General features: G+C 41.6%; 1 protein-coding gene across 4 annotated transcripts in view; it reads left to right on the top strand.

Moving 5' to 3' along the window:
- Positions 1 to 23,267, top strand: part of SH3KBP1 (SH3 domain containing kinase binding protein 1) — a 366,732-nt gene that overhangs the window by 195,144 nt on the left and 148,321 nt on the right. For 3 of the 4 annotated variants that reach the window (XM_030574488.1, XM_030574505.1, XM_030574515.1), the window contains 2 exons: positions 9,116 to 9,245; positions 15,035 to 15,109. In XM_030574488.1, the coding sequence (XP_030430348.1) occupies positions 9,116 to 9,245; positions 15,035 to 15,109 (205 nt within the window). The remainder of the gene's footprint in view (positions 1 to 9,115; positions 9,246 to 15,034; positions 15,110 to 23,267) is intronic. The other variant, XM_030574496.1, reaches the window with a different exon arrangement.

The raw sequence follows: 23,267 nt of genomic DNA, 5'->3' as shown, positions 1-23,267 counted from the left end.
GTTGTAAAATGAGGATTGTAACATCACATAATCTCATATGAGTGCTGTGGAGCTAAATTCATTAATGTTTGTGAAGACACTGAGACTCTGTGAGAGGTTTCAGAGTAGCAGCCGAGTTAGTCTGTATCAGCAAAAAGAACAGGAGTACTTGTGGCACCTTAGGGACTAACATATATATTTGAGCATAAGCTACAGCCCACTTCATCGGATGCTCAGAATGGAACATACAGTAAGAAGATATTTATACATACATGAAAAGGTGGAAGTACCCATACCAACTGTAAGAGGCTAATTGATTAAGAGAAGCTATTATCAGCAGGGGAGAGAAACTTTAGACATGATAATCAAAATGGCCCATTTCGGACAGTTGACACGAAGGTGTGAGGATACTTTAACATGGGGAAATAGATTCAATTAGTGTAATGACCGAGCCATCCCCAGTCTCTGTTCAAACCTAAGTTAATGGTATCTGACATCAGGAATCATATTTCTTAAAGTACCGCCTGGCCCACAGCATGGTAGCAGTCCAGCTGCCATCTATTCCGGACACTTTTGTGGCTGCAAGGGACCTTATTGCCATGATGGCATCAGCATTCCCTCAGTGACACGCCAAGATCCCAGTGCCTCTGCGCACTGCACCATCTCAGGGCAAGGCGGCCCTGATTCACCCGTCAGCACCATCGGTTGAGCTACGGCACCAATCCCACTCTCAGCACCATTCCCACTGCCACTCGAAATTCTGGCGCCAGTCATACTCGCAGCGCTGCTCCGGCTCCTGTCCCTGATCCCATTCGCAGCGCCATTCTGCCTGCCGGTCATTGTCAAGGAGCAGATCCCGGACTCGACGCCGTTCCCGATGCCGGTCAACATCTCAGCACCAGTCCAGGTCCTGGCACTGCTCCCCAGCTTCATGGCATCGTTCCCCGTCACCTTGTCGATGTGCACCGGCGCAGATCCTCTTGGCACTGCCAAGGCCTTCGCACTCTGCCTCTCACTCTTCGGGATTGGAAGTGGGGTCACAATTTTCAGACCGTTGCCATTCAAACCATAGCCACCTGGAGACAGACGGGGTCTTGGCAGGCATAATGCAGGGACCCACTCAGGGGCCCACTCAGTTGCCATTCTGGACGCCGTGGGTGTACCACCAGGCCCAAGGTGCTCCATCTAGGGCTTTCTGATCAGCCCCTTCTGAGCCGTAAGTGCCAGAGGCTACTGCCAGTTGGCCTGCCCCGAGGGGCATAGAGGCAGTGGCGACTTCTCTACCCGCCACAGGTCCTCCCCCAATTCCTGGGCCGGTCCCTGAGGTTGGGGGCACAGAGCAGCAGGTCCTGGCACTGCAGGGGCCCTGGACGACCCTCTCCCACCCGCGGCCTCCTCTTCCTCCTCATCCGTCAAGGTGGTGGCAGGTACTGCGGTCTCCAGTCCCCCTTCAATAGACCTCCATGCCCACCAGGACCTCCTGCACAGGGTGGCATGAAACATGAACCTGCAGGTGGAGGAGGTGGTGAAGTTGGAGGAACCCGTGGTGAACATCCTGACTCCGGAAGCCCCGTCAAGGGTGGCCCTGCCCCTTATCCGGACCCCTGTGTCCATCCCCCTGACAGCCAAGGGGGTGGAGTGGAAGTACTTTGACCCCTCAGAGGGGTATTATTATCTGTTCACCCGCAGCCCTGTTTGCTTGTGATTGCCTCTGTGAACGAAAAGGAATGGCATGGCCAGCAGGCTCCAGCACCCAAATCAAAGGACGCCAAGCACCTTGATTTGTTGAGATGCAAAGTATATTCTACAGGAGCCTTCAACTCAGGAGCTCTGTGTCGTTATAGTTTTAACTCCTGGAACTCCTTGCTGAAGTTTAAGGAGCTGATGCCTCCTGAGTCCAGGGAGGCGTTTGGGGTTTTGGTTAATGAGAGCAAAACAGTGGCACAGACCTCTTTGCGGGCCTCGCTGGACGCTGTGGACTCAACTGCACGTACTTTGTCCTCGGGGATCGTAATGAGGCATACCTGCTGGCTGCAAGCCTCCAGACTGCCCCCAGAGCTTCAGAAAACACTGCAGGACCTCCCTTTTGACTGAGAGGGCCGGTTCTAGAAAAAGGCTGACTCAAGGTTACATAGCCTTAAGGACTCAAGGGCAACAATGAAGTCTCTGGGCAAGCACACACTGGCTACCCAGTGAAGACCCTGCAAGCCACAGCAGCGCTCGTATCCTCCTCTGCTGAGCAGGATCTCTATAGGCGGCAGGGGCATAATGGCAGGAGGAAGCCCTCCAACCCCCCGCCAGGACAAGGCCAGGGCCTGACCAAACCTTCGTCAGGATCAAAACAGGTTTTTTAAGGGACGCCGGAGGACGGCATTCAGGACCTCATTCAAGAACCTACCCCTCCCTTTCTTGAATCATTTATCTCATTTTTACCATGCTTGGTCTCAGATAACTATGGACCGCTGGGTCCTCCACACAGTGGAAGCGGGATACTCTCTCCAATTTTCTTCCTTCACACCCTCCTTCCTGTCCCTCTTCAGGGACCCTTCTCATGAGCAGCTCCTTATTCAGGAGGTTCAGGTGCTCTTTGCCATGGGGGCGATCAAGGAAGTTCCGAGGGAACTATGGGGCAGGGGGTTTTACTCCCAATATTTCCTAATCCCCAAGGCAAAGGGGGCTTCGGCCCATTCTGGACCTGCGTGGACTCAATGAGTTCATGGTAAAGTTGATGTTCCGCATGGTCTCCTTGGACACTATTATACCTTCCCTGGATCCTAGAGACTGGTTCGCCGCCCTCGACATGAAAGACGCGTATTTCCACATAGCAATTCATCTGGCGCACAGACGCTTCCTGTGCTTTGTGGTCAGCCATGAACACTACCAGTTCATGGCTCTTCCCTTCGGAGTCTCCACAGCCGCCCCAAGTGTTCACCAAATGTATGTTGATCGTGGTTGCCTTCCTTCGACGACAGTGGGTGCAAGTGTATCCTTACCTCGATGACTGGCTAATCTGGGGAGGCACCAGAGAACAGGTGAAGGCCCACCTCTGCTTGATCACGGACATGTTTCTTCAGCTGGGCCTCCTCCTCAACATGGCAAAATCAACCCTAGAACTGACCCAAAGAATAGAATTCACGGGGCAGTTCTGAACTCCATCCGGGTGCGAGCCCTCCTGCTGGATGCTTGTTTCCAAGCTATTGTGGGCCTCGTCCGGAGCCTTCAGAGCTTCCCAACCTCATCGGCAAGAAGTTTCCAGAGTCTTCTCAGCCACATGGCTTCCTGTACATACGTGACCACGCACACCAGACTTCGACTCCGTTGCAAACCTGGCTCACATCAGTCTATCGCCCGGGTCAAGACAGCTTGAACTTGGTGGTCACCATCTTGGAGCGGGTCCTGGCCTCCCTCCAGTGGTGGCTGGATCCCTGGGTGGTATGTGAGGGAGTCTCCTTTCACAGTCCTCAGCCTTCCTTGTCCCTGGTCACTGATGCCTATGGCCCCCATCTGCACTGTCCCTTCATATCAACGTTCGGGAGCTGATGGTGCGCCTTGCCTGTCAGGCTTTCCAGGAGCAGCCACAATGTCGTTGTGTGGCGGTCCTCACAGACAAAACCATGATGTTCTACATCAGTGTTTCCCAAAATGGGGATGCCACTTGTTTAGGGAAAGCCCCTGGCGGGCTGGGCCGGTTTGTGTACCTGTCGTGTCTGCGGGTTTGGTCGATTGCAGCTCCCAGTGGCCGCGGTTCGCTGCTCCAGTCCAATGGGAGCTGCTGGAAGCAGTGCCCAGTACATCCCTCGGCCCTTGTTGGTCTTTGAGATGTGTTGCTCATATCCATTCCAAATCTGTTCCCCCTTCGCCTCTGTCAGCAGAGCTGACAAGAAGGAACTGAGGAGGCTCCGGGTCACCTGGGGTATATATTGAGCACCATGAGGTGCCATTCCAGGGGGCTCCACAGCTGACCTACTGGGTGTTGTTAGGGTAAAACTTTCTGACAGCCATGCACGCGGCGTGTGCACACCTAATTGGAATGGATATGAGCAACACATCTTGAAAATGTTTCTGCTACTTGTGGCTCCCTTCCCGGGACATACACAGAGTCAGCGGCCAGCATGCATGTTGTGTTCTGCAATGGTGTACAGCTCTGATTCAATCACTTTGAATCCAGTCACCTGCCAGCAGTTATCCAGACACACTTTTGACTTTACCAGACTTGGCTAATGTTATCATGTGACGCCAACATACTCCCGTTCCTAAACTTCCCCAGACCCATATGTCCAGCCATCTGCAACATTCAGAAGAAGATGATGCTCCATTTGCTCCTTTAAGGAGACAAAACCCACCACACAGCACTGCTGGTTTAGATTAACAGTAAGACAAGTTAATTAATAAAAGGAAAAAAATGGTTACTCAGCAGTATGCTGTGGCAAGTCACTGCATACTGCTATCTCTTGTCTCATGGAGTCGTCACGGTTTTTCCTTCACCCTCGAGGAATGCTTGGATACACTATTCCCAGCTGAGTCGGAGCTACCTCTTACTTTTTCTTTCACTTGAGAAAATCTTGCTGGTACCATAGAGAAGATGATTATGTGTGGGCTGTCTGTCTCTTTGTGTCCCCAACCATTGAAAAGAGACTTGTTTGGAAAAGAGAATCATATTAAAAATCAAGGTGTCAATTCCAGTCAAAGCCTTTTCCATGGAAAGGCACGTATTGGATGTGGCTGTATGGTGTTTTTTTCCCCCAGTTGTATACTTTATTTTAGATGCATCTTTGCTTATTTCATGAAGGCCTCCTGCCCACACAGTTTGATTCTTTAGTTCCTTCTTAGCACTTCTTTAGAATACAGCAACATGGTACATTTGCTTGCAGATTTAGAGACACTGATCATATTATTCCATCTGGAATACTTTACCTCGGCAGGTGTCACTGTTGATTTTTAAAATGCTGAATGATGTAGGCCCTGGCAGTATTTTAGAACTCCCTTTTGTGCCACTTTGTGTTTAATTGCTCTCTCTCTCTCTGATTGTCTAGGTACTTAGCCTCCATCTGAATAATATCTGAGCATTTCTCAGTATTTAGAAATGTAAATAACAATAATAGTTCCTCTTTTACTGCTTTCCAGAATTTCATCTTCTGGGATACTTCATCAGTTCCTGTCTTGTAACAGTGCAAACATTACATTTTGACTTATTTTCATTTGTATGTGGAATACATTCCATATCTGTGCTTTCTCCAACAACCCTCCTATCACTGGGCTAGTTACACTTATCTGCCTCAAATGGTGCTTCACTCTTCGAGTAATCTCAGTGAAAGCTGTGGTACCAGAGTCTGCCCCATGGTGCTTTTCTGTGAAAGTCTCGTTTTGCTGTAGTGGTTTTCAAAAACTAAAATTATATATGCCACTTCCTTGGAGGAACCTCATAAGCAATGTTCCCTCTAATATTTTACATCCATGTGCGGAGTGAGTTTTGTTATGTGCACCAATATGGAGGTGATGTGTGGCAGGGGTGGGGCTGAGGGATTCGGAGTGTGGGAGGGGGCTGGGACAGAGGGCTGGGGTGTGGGGGATGAGGCCTCTGCCTGAGGTGCAGGCTCTGGAGTGGGGCTGCAGATGAGGTGTTTTGGGTATGGGAAGAGGCTCAGGGCTGGGCAGAGGGTTGGGTAAGGGCTCTGGCTGGGGGTGCAGGCTCTGGGGTGAGGCCGGGGATGAGGGACTTGGGGTGCAGGCTGCCCTGGGGCTGTGGCAGGGAGAGAGGACTCACTCCAGCCCTCTCTCACCGCAGCAGCTCTGGGCCGAGGGAGAGCATTCCTGCCTGCATGGCCATTGGTAGCCATGCAGCTTAGAGGGAACTTAGCTCATAAGGTACTTTGATGGAGTTTTGGGGTACTTTTAATAATAATTAAACAACATTTAATATTAATATCTTTAAATCTCGGAGAAGCAGCTTTTTAATGGCAGTAGAGATATGTGTGGGTTCTGCAGAAATGATTTTCCACAGCCACCCAATAAGATATGAGACACAGGATAACCAATCATAATATATTTTAGGTGGAGGAGGGACTGGGTGTAGCTCCCTCAGTGTTGGACCCATCTCCCCTGCACACATAACATTGGTTGGTGATGTGTTCTGTAAAAATGGCTGAACGGAAATGTACCTCCCATAAATATATGAAGTAGGCTAATGAAATATCTCCATTCACCCTCATGTATGTTGTTATACTTAAAATGTAGTGTGACAGCAGTACCGACAGCATATCAGACATAGCAGGTTGAAGACAACCTTCCCAGAAGGTTGCCAGAAAATTTAACCAATGGGGGAGGGGAGACAGGCTGAACCAAAAACAATATCTACAGTATTGTCAATAGGAGATGGATTAATTCAAGAACATTTCCTCTACTACAGGAACCCTGATTTCTGTTCTGTGAGTGAGGTAAAAAAAAAAATGAGGATGATTTTTACAGTGCATGAATGCTAGGCAAGAATTAGGACCCAGGTGCATACATCCTGAAAGCACTTAGCTACAGTAACAGATTTTACTGAATGCTTGTACCTTCTGAAAGGCTACTCACATGAATAATACATTTCCATTTGTAAGCTTTTATTGGCTAAGAATTATCACATCATTTCAAACCATATGGCACAGGGTTGTCCCCATTTTGGGCTGCTAAATCCCGGAGACAGTTTTATATGTAGTTTGTTGTACAAAATAATCTCTAACTAATGTGTTTAAAGTTGATAAAAATGTGCATGTGCACACATATGCACACCTATGTTGTACAATGCTGTTGTTGAACAAAATATTTATTAAAACATGGAACTCCCCAGTATTCTTTGCAAACATCACTTTGCATAGTGTTTTGGGAAGATTCCACTTTTGGCTCTAGTCTCTTGCTCACTCAGCAGACACTGGAAATATAATGCAGTAGTCGTCAGTAAGCATTGCAGATGATTTAAGTGTGACTAATGATGAGGTGTGTGTGTCTGTGTACAGGGTACTGATATTAATTTATTAGAAAACAGTGTTACGCAACAGGAAAAATACAGAAAAAATTTCATCGGAGGGATGTAAGTGGATAATATTGTTTGTTCTGGTTTTGGTTTTATAGCACACAGGAAAAGAAGGCATTAAGGGCTCAATCCTATTTGCTTGTGAGATTGGGACCTAAAGGTCTGCATAATTCCATTCTGCTTCATCTTTTGGTCATCAGTTAGTCAGACTTGAGTAACTGTTAGGTAGTATGAGTAATGAATAAAGGTTCAGTTTTGATCAATAATGTCTTCTGTGAATAATACAGTATTATAAGTAGAAATATTTTATATATGAATAATATTAAAAGGTGAGCTTAAAGGCTTTAACCCTATAATTTTCCTCTTCAAAAATTATTATATGAAAGGTCTGGCTTTTGAAAATACTATTGTTTATTTTTCTCTCTGTTTTTCCCAAGCTTTTTAGTTTGAACAGAGAAAACAAAAACAAACAAGTATTATTTTTCTAGGACATATGAAAACACTGGCTGAAATCCTAGCCCCACTGAAGGCAATGGGAGTTTTGCCATTGACTTTCAGTGGGGCCATTGTTTCACTCAGAATGTCTTGTTTCTTCTTCTCTCTAAGGCAGCAGTCAGCTAACAGCCATTATTCCTAGACATGTGCTTGACCTCATTGATGTTACTGATGCATGAACAAGATGTTTTGGCATGGTAAGGTACTGAAGTTGTTAAATGAAAATAGCCGTATTGATCTGCCACTTCATTTAAAATTAAAGGCAAAAAATCAGCCTAAAAAGACAAGAATTTGTATGAGAAGCAGGAGGGAAAAAAAAATCTAAAGTAAAAATAACTCAGTAAATGTACTTTATAGTAATATATCAAAAGGAAGTACACACACACAATTAAATCACAGTATATGTCTGGGTTTTAAGATTCAGCTACTTCATCTATAGGTTGAGAAAATATTTGCCATAAGTTGTTGCTGGCATCCTAGATACGTTCTTAATAAATGATTTACAGTGTAAGAACTTGAGACTTTTACAAATATTTGATATGTAGCTGAGTTCTTAGCAAATAACTGAAACTGTTTTAATTTTTTGTTTCTAAAAAATTAGTAAACATAAACAGCTACAACTTGCAAAGAAGTTGGAATCTGGTTTTCTTTTCTTTTCTTTTTTTTTTTGGCAGAAAAGAAATGGGTCAAACCACATAAGAGACTGATATTTCACAGACTGAAGCTGTCCTCTCCTGTCACTTTCTTGTGGATGGGCAGTGTCTGATGGATGGAAGATATTAATCTGTCAAAGATATGCTTATCTGATGCAGAGAATAAATCACTCCCTGCTGTCATAGACTCATAGACTCATAGGTCATGTTATAACCTAAAGGCATTTAGTATGTAGGGACTGTCACTTCCTAGTATGATGCTCCCATTCCATATTGGATAGGTTACACATGAGGGAATGAATAATTTTTAGGTGATGTATTTATTTTCTACAGGAATTACATTAGGAAGTTGCTTGCTTCTTTTACTCCCATTATTATTTATTTCTGTAGGTCCTGTTGACTCTTTTGGAATCTAACAGACATTAGTACTGTTCTTCATATTCTCTCCATCTTTGCAGTTTCCTTAACTTTTACATAATACACGGTGTCATGTCATGCAGTGGAAACCTAAAGAAGTTGCTTGTGAAGATACGGAATTTCTCAGTTAGTGTTCTTTTTCACATCCTATTATGAACAGGGGTGTGGTGTTACTGTGCACAGTTAATGAGCTGTCGTATTTCAATGGCTGCATTTCCTTGGTGATTGAACTAATTCTTACAAATGTGACGTGTACTTGGCGCGCTGTAATTGTGACATGTTGCTCAGTCATTTTATTTAATGGCTTGTCCACCCGCATGATTGAACAAATAAAAAATCTGCAGACACGCACAGATAATATACATACATCTCGTGCTTATAAAAAGATGGATGCCACATGCAAAGTGCATCCCATACTTGTAAAAATGTGTACAAACAGCTCAAAATCAGTGTTCTTTTCATATTTGTTCTTCATACAATTTGTATTTTTAAACATTTAAATAAAAAAAGTGTTGTATATATTAAGACCCCTTTTTATTCTGTTTCTGTCTTGGTCCAGGTGGAGGAGGGCTGGTGGGAAGGAATTCTCCATGGAAAGACTGGCATGTTTCCTTCCAACTTCATAAAGGAACTTTCTGTTGATTCTGATGATGTGGAAATCGCACAGGAGGAACAACTAATAAAGCCAAGTAAGGAACAAAGTGTTATCAGCTCAATCTATTTTTCCTCCTCTTGTTTATTGACTTACTGGTATGCTGGGGTATTGCTTGAAAGAGTTTCAGAATGCCTTGTTCTAAAGCTGGTGCCAGGAAAAGGTTGATTGGCTGATGCTATAAGGGTATTAGCACCTTCCCCTTAATTATAGTACTTTGCATTAAAGACCAATACAACTACAACTGTGAAATGATGCCATTTTACAACTTATGAGCTTCTATTTCATAATGAAAATACACTACCATTTTGTCCTTACATGCAGTAGTTGAACAAAATTACCAAAACACCTATACAATGTTTTTACTTATTTATTTTAGCGGGGGGCTAGGAGTGCAAGGCCTTATGAGTCCTCCTGGCTATTTAAAGATTCATAATTATTGGTGTGGGACATGCAGCACTTTCTCCCTCCAGGTGCTGAGCATGCTACTTCCACATCCATCATTCCCAATCCCTGCTAACCAAAGGAGCAAAGGGCCAGAACTAGGACTCAGATTTGGTTCTCCCACTGCACCATCCACTCACCTGGATTTTCAATACTGCTGCAGGTGAAAAGCATGTTTGGTAACTAAGTTTGCAGTAGTGTCAGCTTGGTAGTGGATTCTCCCAATTTGTAACTTTTTCCTTGATGCAAAGAGAAGAATATCCTGAGTCATAAATCTGCTCCTGTGTGAAATGGTTACTCCTCTGTCTTGCTGCGTTTCAGTTTCTTCAAGTGAATATTCTTGGTCACTAGATCCTGTATTTTAAAAATATTCCAACATTATTTGCATATTTTAGCATAAGTGCACATTTACCTGATAAGTTGCTCCCCGCCAGGCATTTTGTTGTTTGCAGCATTTTTAATACTTGGTCATGCGGTGTTTTTTTGAGACCTTTACAGGAGTTAAGCACAACTGGATAAAGTGTGATACTTTTGTGGGACTATGCCAAACTCTTAAACTTGCCAAACTTGAACAATATCTTTTTATAATGCATTTATGGATGAGAGGTGAAAATCCAGTACACCTCTACCCTGATATAATGCGACTTGATATAACACGAATTCGGACATAACGCGGTAAAGCAGTGCTCCCGGGGGGCGAGGCTGCGCACTCCGGTGGATCAAAGCAAGTTTGATATAATGCGGTTTCACCTGTAATGCGGTAAGATTTTTTGGCTCCTGAGGACAGCGTTATATCGGGGTAGAGGCGTAGTCCTGAATTTTTTAATTGAAAATGTCTTGATGCAACATTTGTTTGGTTTTTTGCCGTAGAAAAGATTTGTTGTCTTTATTCTATACCACAGAAATAAGGTTGTTTAAAAAAACAAAACCCTAGTGTAGTGTTTGGAAGAGGGTTTTTCTAATTTCTTATAAGGACAGGTATTAGTGACCTAATCTATATGTTTGGGGTTGGTATGATCTTCATAGAAAATGCTGCTTCAGTCTCAAATTAAACTGCTTTAAAAATATTCAGCAATTCGAAGAGAGGTGCAGGGGGGGCATTAATGTCCATGAGTAATATTGTAGTTGCATGTTCCAGTATGTAGGCAGGCTACACTTTGAAATTATTACTTGCAATAATAATGGTTTCAGTATAAATGCAATGAAGTTTGATAGAATTAATCTCAATTTGTCGATAACATTTCACAAGTTAATTCATAGACACTTCAATTTGGAATCTGTATTTTATCTCCTAGATTCTACACTGATGGGTACTTTATAAAAATGTTTATAGGTAGGTAGATTTACAGGAGAAGAAAAACATTCCCTTTCTTTGCTAATGTTTCATTTTAAGCCTCAAGTGCTCACTTGTTATGGTAAGTGACCCAGAAATGGCTTTAAACAGATTTGACAAAGGAAAGTAAGTGTAAAATATTTATATCCTTTCAGTTCTGTCCATAATGACAGAGGTAGCCAATTTAGTTAAGTAATCAGACTGTTTCCTTGGTCCTCTTCACTTGATAAAATCCTACCAATTATAAAATTCATGTTAAAGGGACATCATCAACATAAAAATTACATCTGTCTGAAATCACTTGTACCTTGTCTCCTAAGTAATACCTAAGATTACTTTATCTGAAAGAGAGAGAGAGAATGTTGTTTTTTTCATTCTGTGTACATTGAATATTTGATTATGCTTAGTAGCTAGCCAGTTTCACTGTTGTTTATGTGTGTGTTTCAGACAGCAGCAAAATAGTTTTAAAATAGAAAAATATTATGAAGTCACAAATAGAGGCAAAGGGACAGGGTGCAGCTGTAGTCCCTCTAATTATTTTTTTAGAAATTGACAATTTCCAAGTTAATTTTATCCCTTTAGGGGCTAGATCCTGTACCATTGAAGTCACTGGGAGTTTTGTTCTCCATTTTAATGAGTCCAGGATTTGGACCACATGGAAGTCATGCATACACATTCCTCCAAGGGAGCTAAGGAGTGACCTGAATTCTTTCCGGACTGTCTCTTGTAATGGTTACAGCTGTTACCTCATAAATGCATGGCCATTTATAAGGTTTTATCAGATACCTCAATATGAATATTAAAAATCTTTACATTAGTGGGAAAATGCCACTTAAAATATCCATATTTCATATTTTTTCAGAAGGAAGAATTATAGATCAAGCAAATATAAATACATTAGGAGACAGTATATGACTTGACTTTTTAGGGATCTAATTTCAGGCCTCCAACTCAGCTCCTTGCTTGAAGGAAGACAAGGGATGTTCATGCTGCAGTTTCTTGAGGGATGGTAGGATCATGTTGGACTACAACATCTGTCGGCTTTATAGCAGCTTGACTACACTGCACCATAGAGTGGACTATAGGTGTGAATTGCAAAGTGCACCAAAATGTTGCCATTTAACTGCCCTGTGTGGACACTACTGGCACGAACTAAAATGTGTCTTGTTTGCATGAATGCAATTGTGTTTGAAAAGGACTGTGTTAATGCTAACTAGGTAGTTTATAGTTCATTCCAGCAGCATCCACACAGCACTGTTATATCGCAACATTATGGTGTGCTCTGCCATTCAGACCACTGTAGTCCACGCTGTGGTGCAGTGCAGACATGGCCTAGGAGTAGCACTGATTTGAGACGGACAATATCTAGCGATTGTAACACAGGACTCCGAGTCAGAGCTTAGATGTTTACTCTGGATGACAGACTTGTATCCCAATCATGCAATCAAGTCTGTGTGGCCTTGGAGGTCAGTGGGGATCTGCACAGACTCAGATCCGCCCATGAAGATCCAGTTGCAGAATTGGAGAATTATAATGTAATCTGGGCAGTGACTTAACTCTGCTTCCCCACCTGAAAAATGGGTATAATAATACTCATCCACTTTTATAGGTCTTTTATGCAGTTTGGTTAATCAAGTTTGTAAAGCAGTTTGGGATCCTCAGGTGAAATGGACTGTAGAAATGCAAAATATTATCATTATTTGGTTTTTAATAAGTCTTATTTACTATCTCTGGAGAGAACATTGTCCAGTGCCATAGGTCAGACAGACAGGGGCTGTGCTCAAGGCTCTCAGAGTGGAGAAAGTGCAGAGGGAATAAGATATGTCCTTGGTGCTCCAAGAGAGGTTCTGATGAAATACCACCACCTCCCCTCTATGTAAGAAAATAAAATATAAATTGAGAATTTGGGGGCATTTCTTTTTATTTATGAGGTGTCCCTTTTTTAGGACAAGCAAATGTTTTGTAGTAGTTTAGAGAAGTGACTTGGATTGAGGAATCCAGAGTCCTTTTCTCACCACAGCTGCAACTGAGTGACCTTAAAGTTACTTCTTAAAATGTTAGTAATTGAAAGTATAGTTACTTAAAAGTTACTTAAACCAAATTTTTTTAAAATGGCTTCTGTTCTTGGATACTCTATTTGGAACTCACTTGCGCCCAGTGTTTCAGAGGGGCTGAGAAACTGTAATTTCCAATGAGTTCTGAGTACCTTGACATTTTGGAAAGTAAGGGCCTTGCAAGATCAGGGATCATTTGAAAAATGTTTGGCCCATCTGTAAAATGGCTGTAATATCCCTCCTCCTCAAAGATGCATTACAGACTTCATCAAGGCTTGATTTTCGTGCCCGTGCTCACATTGAGTAACTCCTTATTTTTCCAGGATTCCTATTGATTTCAAAGTGGTGGTGTCTGTTGGTAGTAGATAACATCCATAAGTTGTGTATGCTAGATTTCTCAGATGTCTTAACATTTGTTTATTTGGTTTTAGGATATTCTGAAATACCACAGCTTCTCATTACAGCTTAACAAAAAATCAGGAAAATTGTCATGTGTAATAAAACTGAATATTATAACCTAATGAATCAAAGTCATACCTTAAGGGGGTGATTTCACAGTCATTTTAATATGCCTGTGGCAATATCACAACATTTAAAGACTACTGGATATATCTTGCTATCTCTTTTGTGTGTGTGTGTAAGTTAAGATTTGACTAGGTCTTATTTAATATATTGGATATTTAAAAACATAGTAGCCATGGTTGCTAAGAAATCCTGAGTACCAGTACTAAGATTGATGTTAGACTCTGCAGCTAATGATTTAGTTAGGCAATGTAATACGTCTTAACTTCTTTAAATTTCAGCTGTCTCTTCACTGTCATGGAGCCAAACGTTTCTTTCTCTGCTTTCTTAACAGCGGAGTGAATGTTATAATAGCTTTCACTTAAAGGTGATCTGCAAATGGGGGAGGGGAGGAGAGGCTTTGTGCCTTTTTGTTGTTGCTTGCTTATGTAGACAGATGGCGATGGATGTTTTCATTGGTGTACTTCTTTTCTGCCAGTCTATTACAGTATATATACAGTTCTAACTGGTTTTTTCCTAGAAGATGTTTTGGATTACTGGAGAACTGGTAGGACTATGAAAGAATGATATGCAATGAAACCTGTATTAGCTAACATGTTAGCTTTCTCACTGTAAACAAAAAAACAAAACCACAAACAAACAAACAAACAAACAAACAAAACCCTACTTTTTTGTTGTTACTTTTTTTGGGGGCAGTAAAGGCATAGCCTTAACCAACTGAAATGGGAAGCAGTCTTTGTTCAGACTGTTTAAAGTTCTTTAGGTTTGTTTGTTTTTTTGTTAATATCTATTTAGCTGAATAAACCACTAGGTTAAAAAAGTGTCTATAAGGGTCAACATGTCATCCCTTCAGTTAAGAACTGGTAAAGTTCATAATCAATATCTGAAACCTTCAATAAGTCCCTCAGCAAAACATGTTGGTTTTGATATATCTAATGGTATTTCAGTGACTTGCCAGTGAAGTCTGTTTATATCAGGGGCATGGACTGGCATAAGTAAGAAAGATATTGATGGAATTTCCCTACTATAGACAGGGCTTAGGGCAAAAAACAAACAAGAAAAAATGTTTGAAAAGTCTTTCCAGGCTGTCTTTAAATCTCAGGTAGAGGAAAAAAAAAGAGGACACACATTTTTCTGTTCAGTCACACATGTAAAATAAAACTTTATGGGCCAAATTTTCTCATATTTGGCCATTAGAGATTATGGGGAAACAATACATTATATAATTCAACCAAGGTGGCTTTAGCAAAATCAAGAGAGATTTCCCTATCTAACGTACAGCAGTAAGAAAATTTTTAACTTCATGTACAGTCAGTGCAGCTAATGGTCTCATTTTGCTAATAGAACTCTTAAAATGTTAGTAATTGAAAGTACAGATTAAAAACTCTTCCTCTACCTTCTTTTTACCATCATTCGATCTCTCCTTCCCCTCTTCTGTTTCCTCTTTCCTTCTTTTCTTTCGTTTGCTGTCAGGAAAGTCTGCCTTTCATGGGACAGTTCTGTACAGAGTGGCACAAGCAAAGATTGACAGCTACAGACGCTATAACAGTGAGTGTATTTAAAATTCAAGAGGCAATTTTAAAGATGAAGTCTTACTCCTCAATATATGTTTGATTCATCTACACTTGTAAAGTGTGTCACCATTACTCACTTATGGCTGCACTACCTGTAGATGTGTCTGTGAGCTAACTCTTATTTGCTGCTGACAAATGCCATAATCGTAGTGTAATGAGAAAGTATTCTCATTCTCTCTGTGCATGTATGTGTGTATATATCTATACAGTGTATGTGAGCACGCAACAAGCTGTCAGTTGTGTTGGTTTTAGGCCATAGTGTAGAGTGGGATGCAAAGCCTTCGGTCTGATGATTTCAGCTGCATGAGACTTATAGGTTTCTGGAGTGTAACCACACTCTCGGAAGTGTGTTGTTGCTATTACTTATAAGAAACTTGCATGCAATGATAGTTGAACATATAAAATATATTTTTCTTTAAAGAAAAAAGTGTAAAGGAATTTTAAAAAGAAAACCCTGCATTCTTTAAAAATAAAATAAATTACATTTGATTGTGCACCCATCTTCCTGTCCATGATAGCAATTACTGGCAGCATTATGGATCTATATACTGTACCATTAAGGAAGAAGGTAAAATATCTGTCAGTCTAGGCCAGTTTCTAAGCACCAGTCTGCTCATTTAATGTTCAGGCTTTTTGCTCCTCTGTCCAGGAAGCATGGTGTGCAAGTTTCATTCCACATGCTTTCCTAATCTTCTTCCTTTCTTTTTCTCCTCCCACTGCAACTCTAGCTCTCAGAATAAGGCAGAAAATATGACGACAAAAGTCAGAGACAAAGATGGGCAGAGAAGAGAGGAGGAAAAGAAGACAGAAATCCTCTACTCTTCACAAACTGTAGAACTCTAGCAGCCAGAGATCAAGTATCACCACAACAACCCTCTCCGCTTGTCCACTATCACTCTCTGACTCTAGGGAAACAAGTGGTCAGTAGTTCTGCCCTATGCAGAGGTCTCATGTTTATCTTGACATGTGCTTCCCTCCAATGCAGCTGTCTGCTCAGGACAATGCTCCCTGGTCTTCATCCTTCCCCACCCTTACTTTGCCCATCCACATAGCTGTGGGTTGCTGCTCTCCTACCTCCCAGAGACTTTGGCCTCTGTCAATCAACACTCCATCTTACGCTCTGAGTCTGTTGGAGCAATAGTTCCCTGCTCTGCTGTCTCTCATCCACCACAGTTTGTTTTTTTAGTGACTGGAGCTTTAACCATTCCCCCTTCTTCCTGGATCAGTGCAGCTGCTGGTACTCAGCTCCCAAAAGAGAGTGCTCTCCCCTCAGCAGTGGCTTCATGGGCTGTCCTTTGGAGGCATTCATTTCTTTTTGTGGCTTCTCTTTCTCATTCATGTTTCAAAAATGCTCTCACCCAGATGGAGCAATCCACTTGGTCTGTGGTTCCTCTGCCTTCTTCCTTGGTGGCCCCTTCTCTGGTACTTAGTTATGAGGCCTTCTGTATTCTTTCAGATTCTTCCCATTCAACTTCCTAGCTCTGTGATGCTGCTTTTGACAATGTTAGACTTACAGGCAGATCCATGGCCTCTGTGGCTGTCCATGTGTGGATTTGAAGCTAGAAAGCTGAGAAGAGATTCCTACAGATAAGCCTCTTTGGGCAAGTTTGAGACAAGGCAAGAATCTGGTCTCGCAAGTGCTTTCAGAGATGTCCTCCTGTGATTCAGTGCCCAAAATGGGTATTTCATCACTCTTCCTCCTATTTCTCTAAGCAGCTCATCTTGCAGACAAGACTCCTTCTCTATACACCTCTACCTCGATATAACGCTGTCCTCGGGAGCCAAAAGATCTTACCGCGTTATAGGTGAAACCGCATTATATCAAACTTGCTTTGATCCATGAGAGTGTGCAGCCCCTCCTCTCCGGAGCACTGCTTTACCGTGCTATATCCGAATTCGTGTTCTATCGGATCACGTTATATTGAGGTAGAGGTGTACTGACTTTTACTTTCTCTCTTCCAGAGCAGATGTACTGAGGCTTTGCTAAACCTGCCTCCTCTCATATCCTACCCAATGGCTTTTGGTTTTAGACAAAGTGTTCTTTTGATTCTTCAAGTGCTCATTCCTCCATTTTCAAACCCTCTGGACATGATTTTTCATAGATATTTTCATTTAAGAAAGCCTATTTAATTGTAGTCGTCATAGCCCGCAGAATGAAGGATTTGAGTTTTATTATTATTTTTCTCCTGTTCCTGAAATCTTACTTGAAAATAGGACAGTTCTTTGACTTCTCCCTGAGTTAATTTCAAAAGCAAATTTGCACATATATATTAAGGAACTCACTATTTTTCCTAAAGTGTGTCTTGATTGCCCACTTTCACAGCAGAGGAAACTTCACTCCCAGGCCTTCAAGCAAGCTCAGAAGTTTTTACCTCTCCATTGTATTCAAGGTTTTATGAAAATCAAGAGTTGCTCATTTTGTTTTGAAAGTTGTAATAAAAGGGGGACGTTAATATACTGGATTAAAAATTGTTTTCTGTTAGCCTATGACCAGGCTAATTGTTTTCTGTTAGCCTATGACCATGTCCTAAAATTGTTAAATGCCATTCAGTTAGGGTGCAGCAGCACTTTTTGAGCACCAAGGACTGAGACACTGCCTCTGAAATTTGTAAGATCATCCCCTTACATTTATGTTCAGCATTATCCTTGGATCTCTCCTCATCAGCTGACGTCACTTTTTGGCCATTAGGTATGGCCAGCTCCACTATACAGTAACCCCAACTCTAGCATGCTGAGGAAATTGCTGCTGCTGGGTAGGATGGTTGAAGGGGGATATATGACAAAGGAAAATTACTCACCAGTAATTTTGTATATTGCCATCCTCTCTTCTCCCATCCTACCTTCCTCCTGTGCCTCCTCAGAGAATACTACTTGGAATTGTTTTATTTTTACCATCTTAATTTCTCCCTCTCTCTCTTTTCCTTTCTTTTCCTCTGGAAGCACCGTAACTGAAGGAAGTGGGCAGATTGGCATGTATTTAATGCCAATGGACAAATATTTTCCCTTGATAGGTGGAGCCATAATGCTGTCAGTAATAGCTGTTCAGTGTGACAGAAGAAGATAGGATTGCTACAAACAGAATTACTAGTGAGTAATTTTTCTTTTGTGCTTTCTACTCTTCCACCAGTTTACAATTTTTTTTTCCTTTAAAAAATATTTTCTAGTCCTTGAGTAATTGTTGCTGGTCAGAGTTCAAAGAAAGCAATACATGATTCATTACCTATTTGTAATATGAATACTGTTGAAATATCTCATCATATGAACAAAGTTAATGCACACAATTTTAAAAAAATCATGAATTTCAGCAAATTTAAGGAGAGATTTAACCTTTTCCAATTCTCTCCAATGTCTCTTAAATTGATTACAGTATTTGCTTACTAAAAAGAAAATATAACTAATACACAGATGCTACAATGTAAAGTAACATTTGAGGAAACAACAGTGCTAAAATTTCATGAGGCACAATTTTCCTGAATAAGAATTAGCATACTGAGAAATGTTGCCTGGAAAACAAATGTGCAGATGGAGAGAGGGAAAAAAAACAGTGGTGGAGAGGGAGAAATGCATAAAAAATCCTTCCAAACGTTCAAGAACCCACCCGCAGAAAATGTTTTATCAGGCTCATAATAGACCATTTTTTATATCTGTCAGGAAGAAATACTGTTTGATTGTGGTTGTTACAGGTCCCTTCATGTAGTGTAAGCAATGTGTTTCTGTACCCACTCAGAACAAGAGGGATGAATATAATTCAGAAATCAAGAAGGCAGCAGACAGAAGCACAGTTATACCAGTCTAAAATGAAATTGTGAGAATACTCTGTGACCTTTTATGGGAAATGGAAAAAAGCCACCAGCTTCAATATTGATGGCTTGAAATTCATGCTAAAGAGAATTCAGAGTTGTGCTCACACTGCACGTCTAATGCATGCTGCTCTGTGGTGCAGGAAACTACTCCCCTTTACCCTGCATGATTTCTTGCTAAGGCATAAAGAATTTGGGGCTGCTTGTCACATAGCAAGAATCATTGTGCAAAGGAAAATGAACATCCCAAAAGGAAATGACAATGTTTGGATTACAAAATTACATCTCCTGAAGGAATATATCTGATGATAATAAATAAATGAATGAGTAATGCAGAGGATAGACTATGTTTGCAATTTGTATGTACTGTATACTTCAGCAGAAGCATTTTTAATTACTATTTTGCTCTGTTATAAAGCATGTGTTTGTTTTTCACAATGTACATTTATAATCATAACATTGTTCTGAACCAATATTTTAAATCAGTTTCACATAAACTGCTTTTCCTGTTTTTTTAATTCTACTGAGAGGTAGCATGAACCTATCATCAGGGAAGCACAGGATATTCACAGAAAAAAAGGTCAGAGCTGAGTGCTGGGTGCACAAAAAATAAAGTAATAATAAAAATTAAAAAATCATGGTGGGCTGTGTGTGTGTGTGTACATGCTGCGTGCCTGCTCCCTCCTGCTTGCCACTTCTTGACAAGATAATCATCTGGCTGTCACCCTGGAACCACCCATCCCATGAAAATTCACTAGCCAAGAGTTCCACAATCCCATGCTACCAATCTCTGCTAGAGGGGAAGAGTATACTTCTCCCCTCTCTTCCTTAAAAGTCAATGGGGGTGAGAAAGAAGCTCCATTTACACAGTTCTCCCCTTTATCCCATTAAACACATCTGACAGCATTTTTCTCTGGATGCCAGACCAAATTAGGAAAAACTCTTAGCTGTCTGAGGTGTTTGCCTCTGAACATCTGACCTTTATACCACTCGGACTGGTAAAGCTTAGAGGGCATCCGGGAAGCAGGGCAGAAACATTCTGCCACAGTTACATTTGGGGATTTTGACAATACCATGAAATAAAGAGTAGCAATACAGAACAAAGAATAAAAATGAAATTGCCAAACAATACATTAAAAGAGAATTTTCTTTGAAGCTTGAAAATGCTTTTTCTTTTTGGCCTTTTCACTTATTTACATTTAGAAACAATTATTTTTCCTGTGTTTTGAATAGAGTTAAAACAAAATAAACAGCTGTGATAAAATTAACATTTTGAGCTTACACAACCCATTATCAAGTCTGAATAGATCTTTGTGTTCCAGAATCTTGGACTGATGCCAGCACAACTCTGGGAATATTGTTTGTTAGTGAATTAAATCTGGTGGTCCTTCTAAGCCCCATTTGTGCTAATCTCAAATCCACTATAGTTTGGCACAATTTGGAGAGTTTGCTCTAGGGAGACTTCCGACAAATAGCAAGAGTGTAATAGGTCAAGTCTTGAAATGCCTTGTCACAGCTGTGGTTTTCTGAAAAAGAATTAGATCTGAGCTACCTCTAGAGATAGTGTTGTTAAACTCTTACCTGCATGAGTTTCATTTACAGTATTTATTATATGTAAATGAAATAAATGGCAGACAATACTAGGGCTGTTAACATGTTTATACCATTTTATGTATGTCTGCAGTCCCCTACTTTCTCATAGACTCATAGACTCATAGACTCTAGGACTGGAAGGGACCTCGAGAGGTCATCGAGTCCAGTCCCCTGCCCTCATGGCAGGACCAAATACTGTCTAGACCATCCCTGATAGACATTTATCTAACCTACTCTTAAATATCTCCAGCGATGGAGATTCCACAACTTCCCTAGGCAATCTATTCCAGTGTTTAACTACCCTGACAGTTAGGAACTTTTTCCTAATGTCCAACCTAAATCTCCCTTGCTGCAGTTTAAGCCCATTGTTTCTTGTTCTATCATTAGAGGCTAACGTGAACAAGTTTTCTCCCTCCTCCTGATGACACCCTTTTAGATACCTGAAAACTGCTATCAGGTCCCCTCTCAGTCTTCTCTTTTCCAAACTAAACAAACCCAATTCCTTCAGCCTTCCTTCATAGGTCATGTTCTCAAGACCTTTAATCATTCTTGTTGCTCTTCTCTGGACCCTCTCCAATTTCTCCACATCTTTCTTGAAATGCGGTGCCCAGAACTGGACACAATACTCCAGTTGAGGCCTAACCAGCGCAGAGTAAAGCGGAAGAATGACTTCTCGTGTCTTGTTACAACACACCTGTTTATGCATCCCAGAATCACGTTTGCTTTTTTTGCAACAGTATCACACTGTTGACTCATATTAAGCTTGTGGTCCACTATGACCCCTAGATCTCTTTCTGCCATACTTCTTCCTAGACAGTCTCTTCCCATTCTGTATGTGTGAAACTGATTGTTCCTTCCTAAGTGGAGCACTTTGCATTTATCTTTATTGAACTTCATCCTGTTTACCTCAGACCATTTCTCCAACTTGTCCAGATCATTTTGAATTTTGACCCTGTCCTCCAAAGCAGTTGCAATCCCTCCCAGTTTGGTATCATCCGCAAACTTAATAAGCGTACTTTCTATGCCAACATCTAAATCGTTGATGAAGATATTGAACAGAACCGGCCCCAAAACAGACCCCTGCGGAACCCCACTTGTTATACCTTTCCAGCAGGATTGGGAGCCATTAACAACTACTCTCTGAGTACGGTTATCCAGCCAGTTATGCACCCACCTTATAGTAGCCCCATCTAAGTTGTACTTTCCTAGCTTATCTATAAGAATATCATGCGAGACCGTATCAAATGCCTTACTAAAGTCTAGGTATATCACATCCACCGCTTCTCCCTTATCCACAAGGCTCGTTATCCTATCAAAGAACGCTATCAGATTGGTTTGACACGATTTGTTCTTTACAATCCATGCTGGCTATTCCCTATTACCTTACCACCTTCCAAGTGTTTGCAGATGATGCCTTTGATTACCTGCTCCATTATCTTCCCTGGCACAGAAGTTAAACTAACAGGTCTGTAATTTCCTGGGTTGTTTTTATTTCCCTTTTTATAGATGGGCACTATATTTGCCCCCTTCCAGTCTTCTGGAATCTCCCCCGTCTCCCATGATTTCCCAAAGATAATAGCTAGAGGCTCAGATACCTCTCTATTAACTCCTTGAGTATTCTAGGATGCATTTCATCAGGCCCTGGTGACTTGCAGGCATTTACTTTTCTAAGTGATTTTTTACTTGCTCTTTCGTTATTTTCTCTTCTAAACCTACCCTCTTCTCGTAAGCATTCACTATACTAGACATTCCTTCAGACTTCTCAGTGAAGACCGAAACAAAGAAGTCATTAAGCATCTCTGCCATTTCCAAGTCTCCCGTTACTGTTCCCCCCTCCTCATTGAGCAGTGGGCCTACCCTGTCCTTAGTCTTCCTCTTGCTTCTAATGTATTGATAAAAAGTCTTCTTGTTTCCCTTTATTCCCATAGCTAGTTTGAGCTCATTTTGTGCCTTTGCTTGTCTAATCTTGCCTCTGCATTCCTGGGTTATTTGCCTATATTCATCCTTCGTGATCTGACCTAGTTTCCATTTTTTATATGACGCCTTTTTATTTTGTAGGTCCCGCAAGATCTCAAGGGTAAGCCAAGGTGGTCTTTTTCCACATTTTCTATCTTTCCTAACCATCGGAATAACTTGCTTTTGGGCCCTTAATAGCGTCCCTTTGAAAAACTGCCAACTTTCCTCAGTTGTTTTTCCCCTCAGTCTTAATTCCCATGGGACCTTGCCTATCAGCTCTCTGAGCTTACCAAAATCCGCCTTCCTGAAATCCATGGTCTCTATTCTGCTGTACTCCCTTCTACCTTTCCTTAGAATTGCAAATTCTATGAGTTCATGATCACTTTCACCCAAGCTTCCTTCTACTTTCAAATTCTCAACAAGTTCCTCCCTATTAGTTAAGATCAAGTCTAGAACAGCTTCCCCCCTAGTAGCTTTTTCAACTTTCTGAAATAAAAAGTTGTCTGCAATGCAGTCCAGGAACTTATTGGATAGTCTGTGCCCCGCGGTGTTATTTTCCCAACATATATCTGGGTAGTTGAAGTCCCCCATCACCACCATAGACATAGACAGTAGAAAAAGGTTTGGGAAATTTAACGTCTTGCTGCTGTTCTTCTCCCAGCTTCAACAGGTTAATGTTAATAGTGGGCAGAACCAGAGCTATTAGTCATTGTCAGAAGGGGAATGCCCTGCCTCCTGGCACTCTCTTCAGTTTTTTAGCCAGCCCTCCCTGCAGCAGAGCTT

Source organism: Gopherus evgoodei, chromosome 1 (genome assembly GCF_007399415.2).
Source record: "Gopherus evgoodei ecotype Sinaloan lineage chromosome 1, rGopEvg1_v1.p, whole genome shotgun sequence".
Lineage (NCBI taxonomy): Eukaryota > Metazoa > Chordata > Testudines > Testudinidae > Gopherus > Gopherus evgoodei.
Note: the sequence above shows the minus strand (reverse complement) of the source record. Positions and strands in the feature narration are given on the sequence as shown.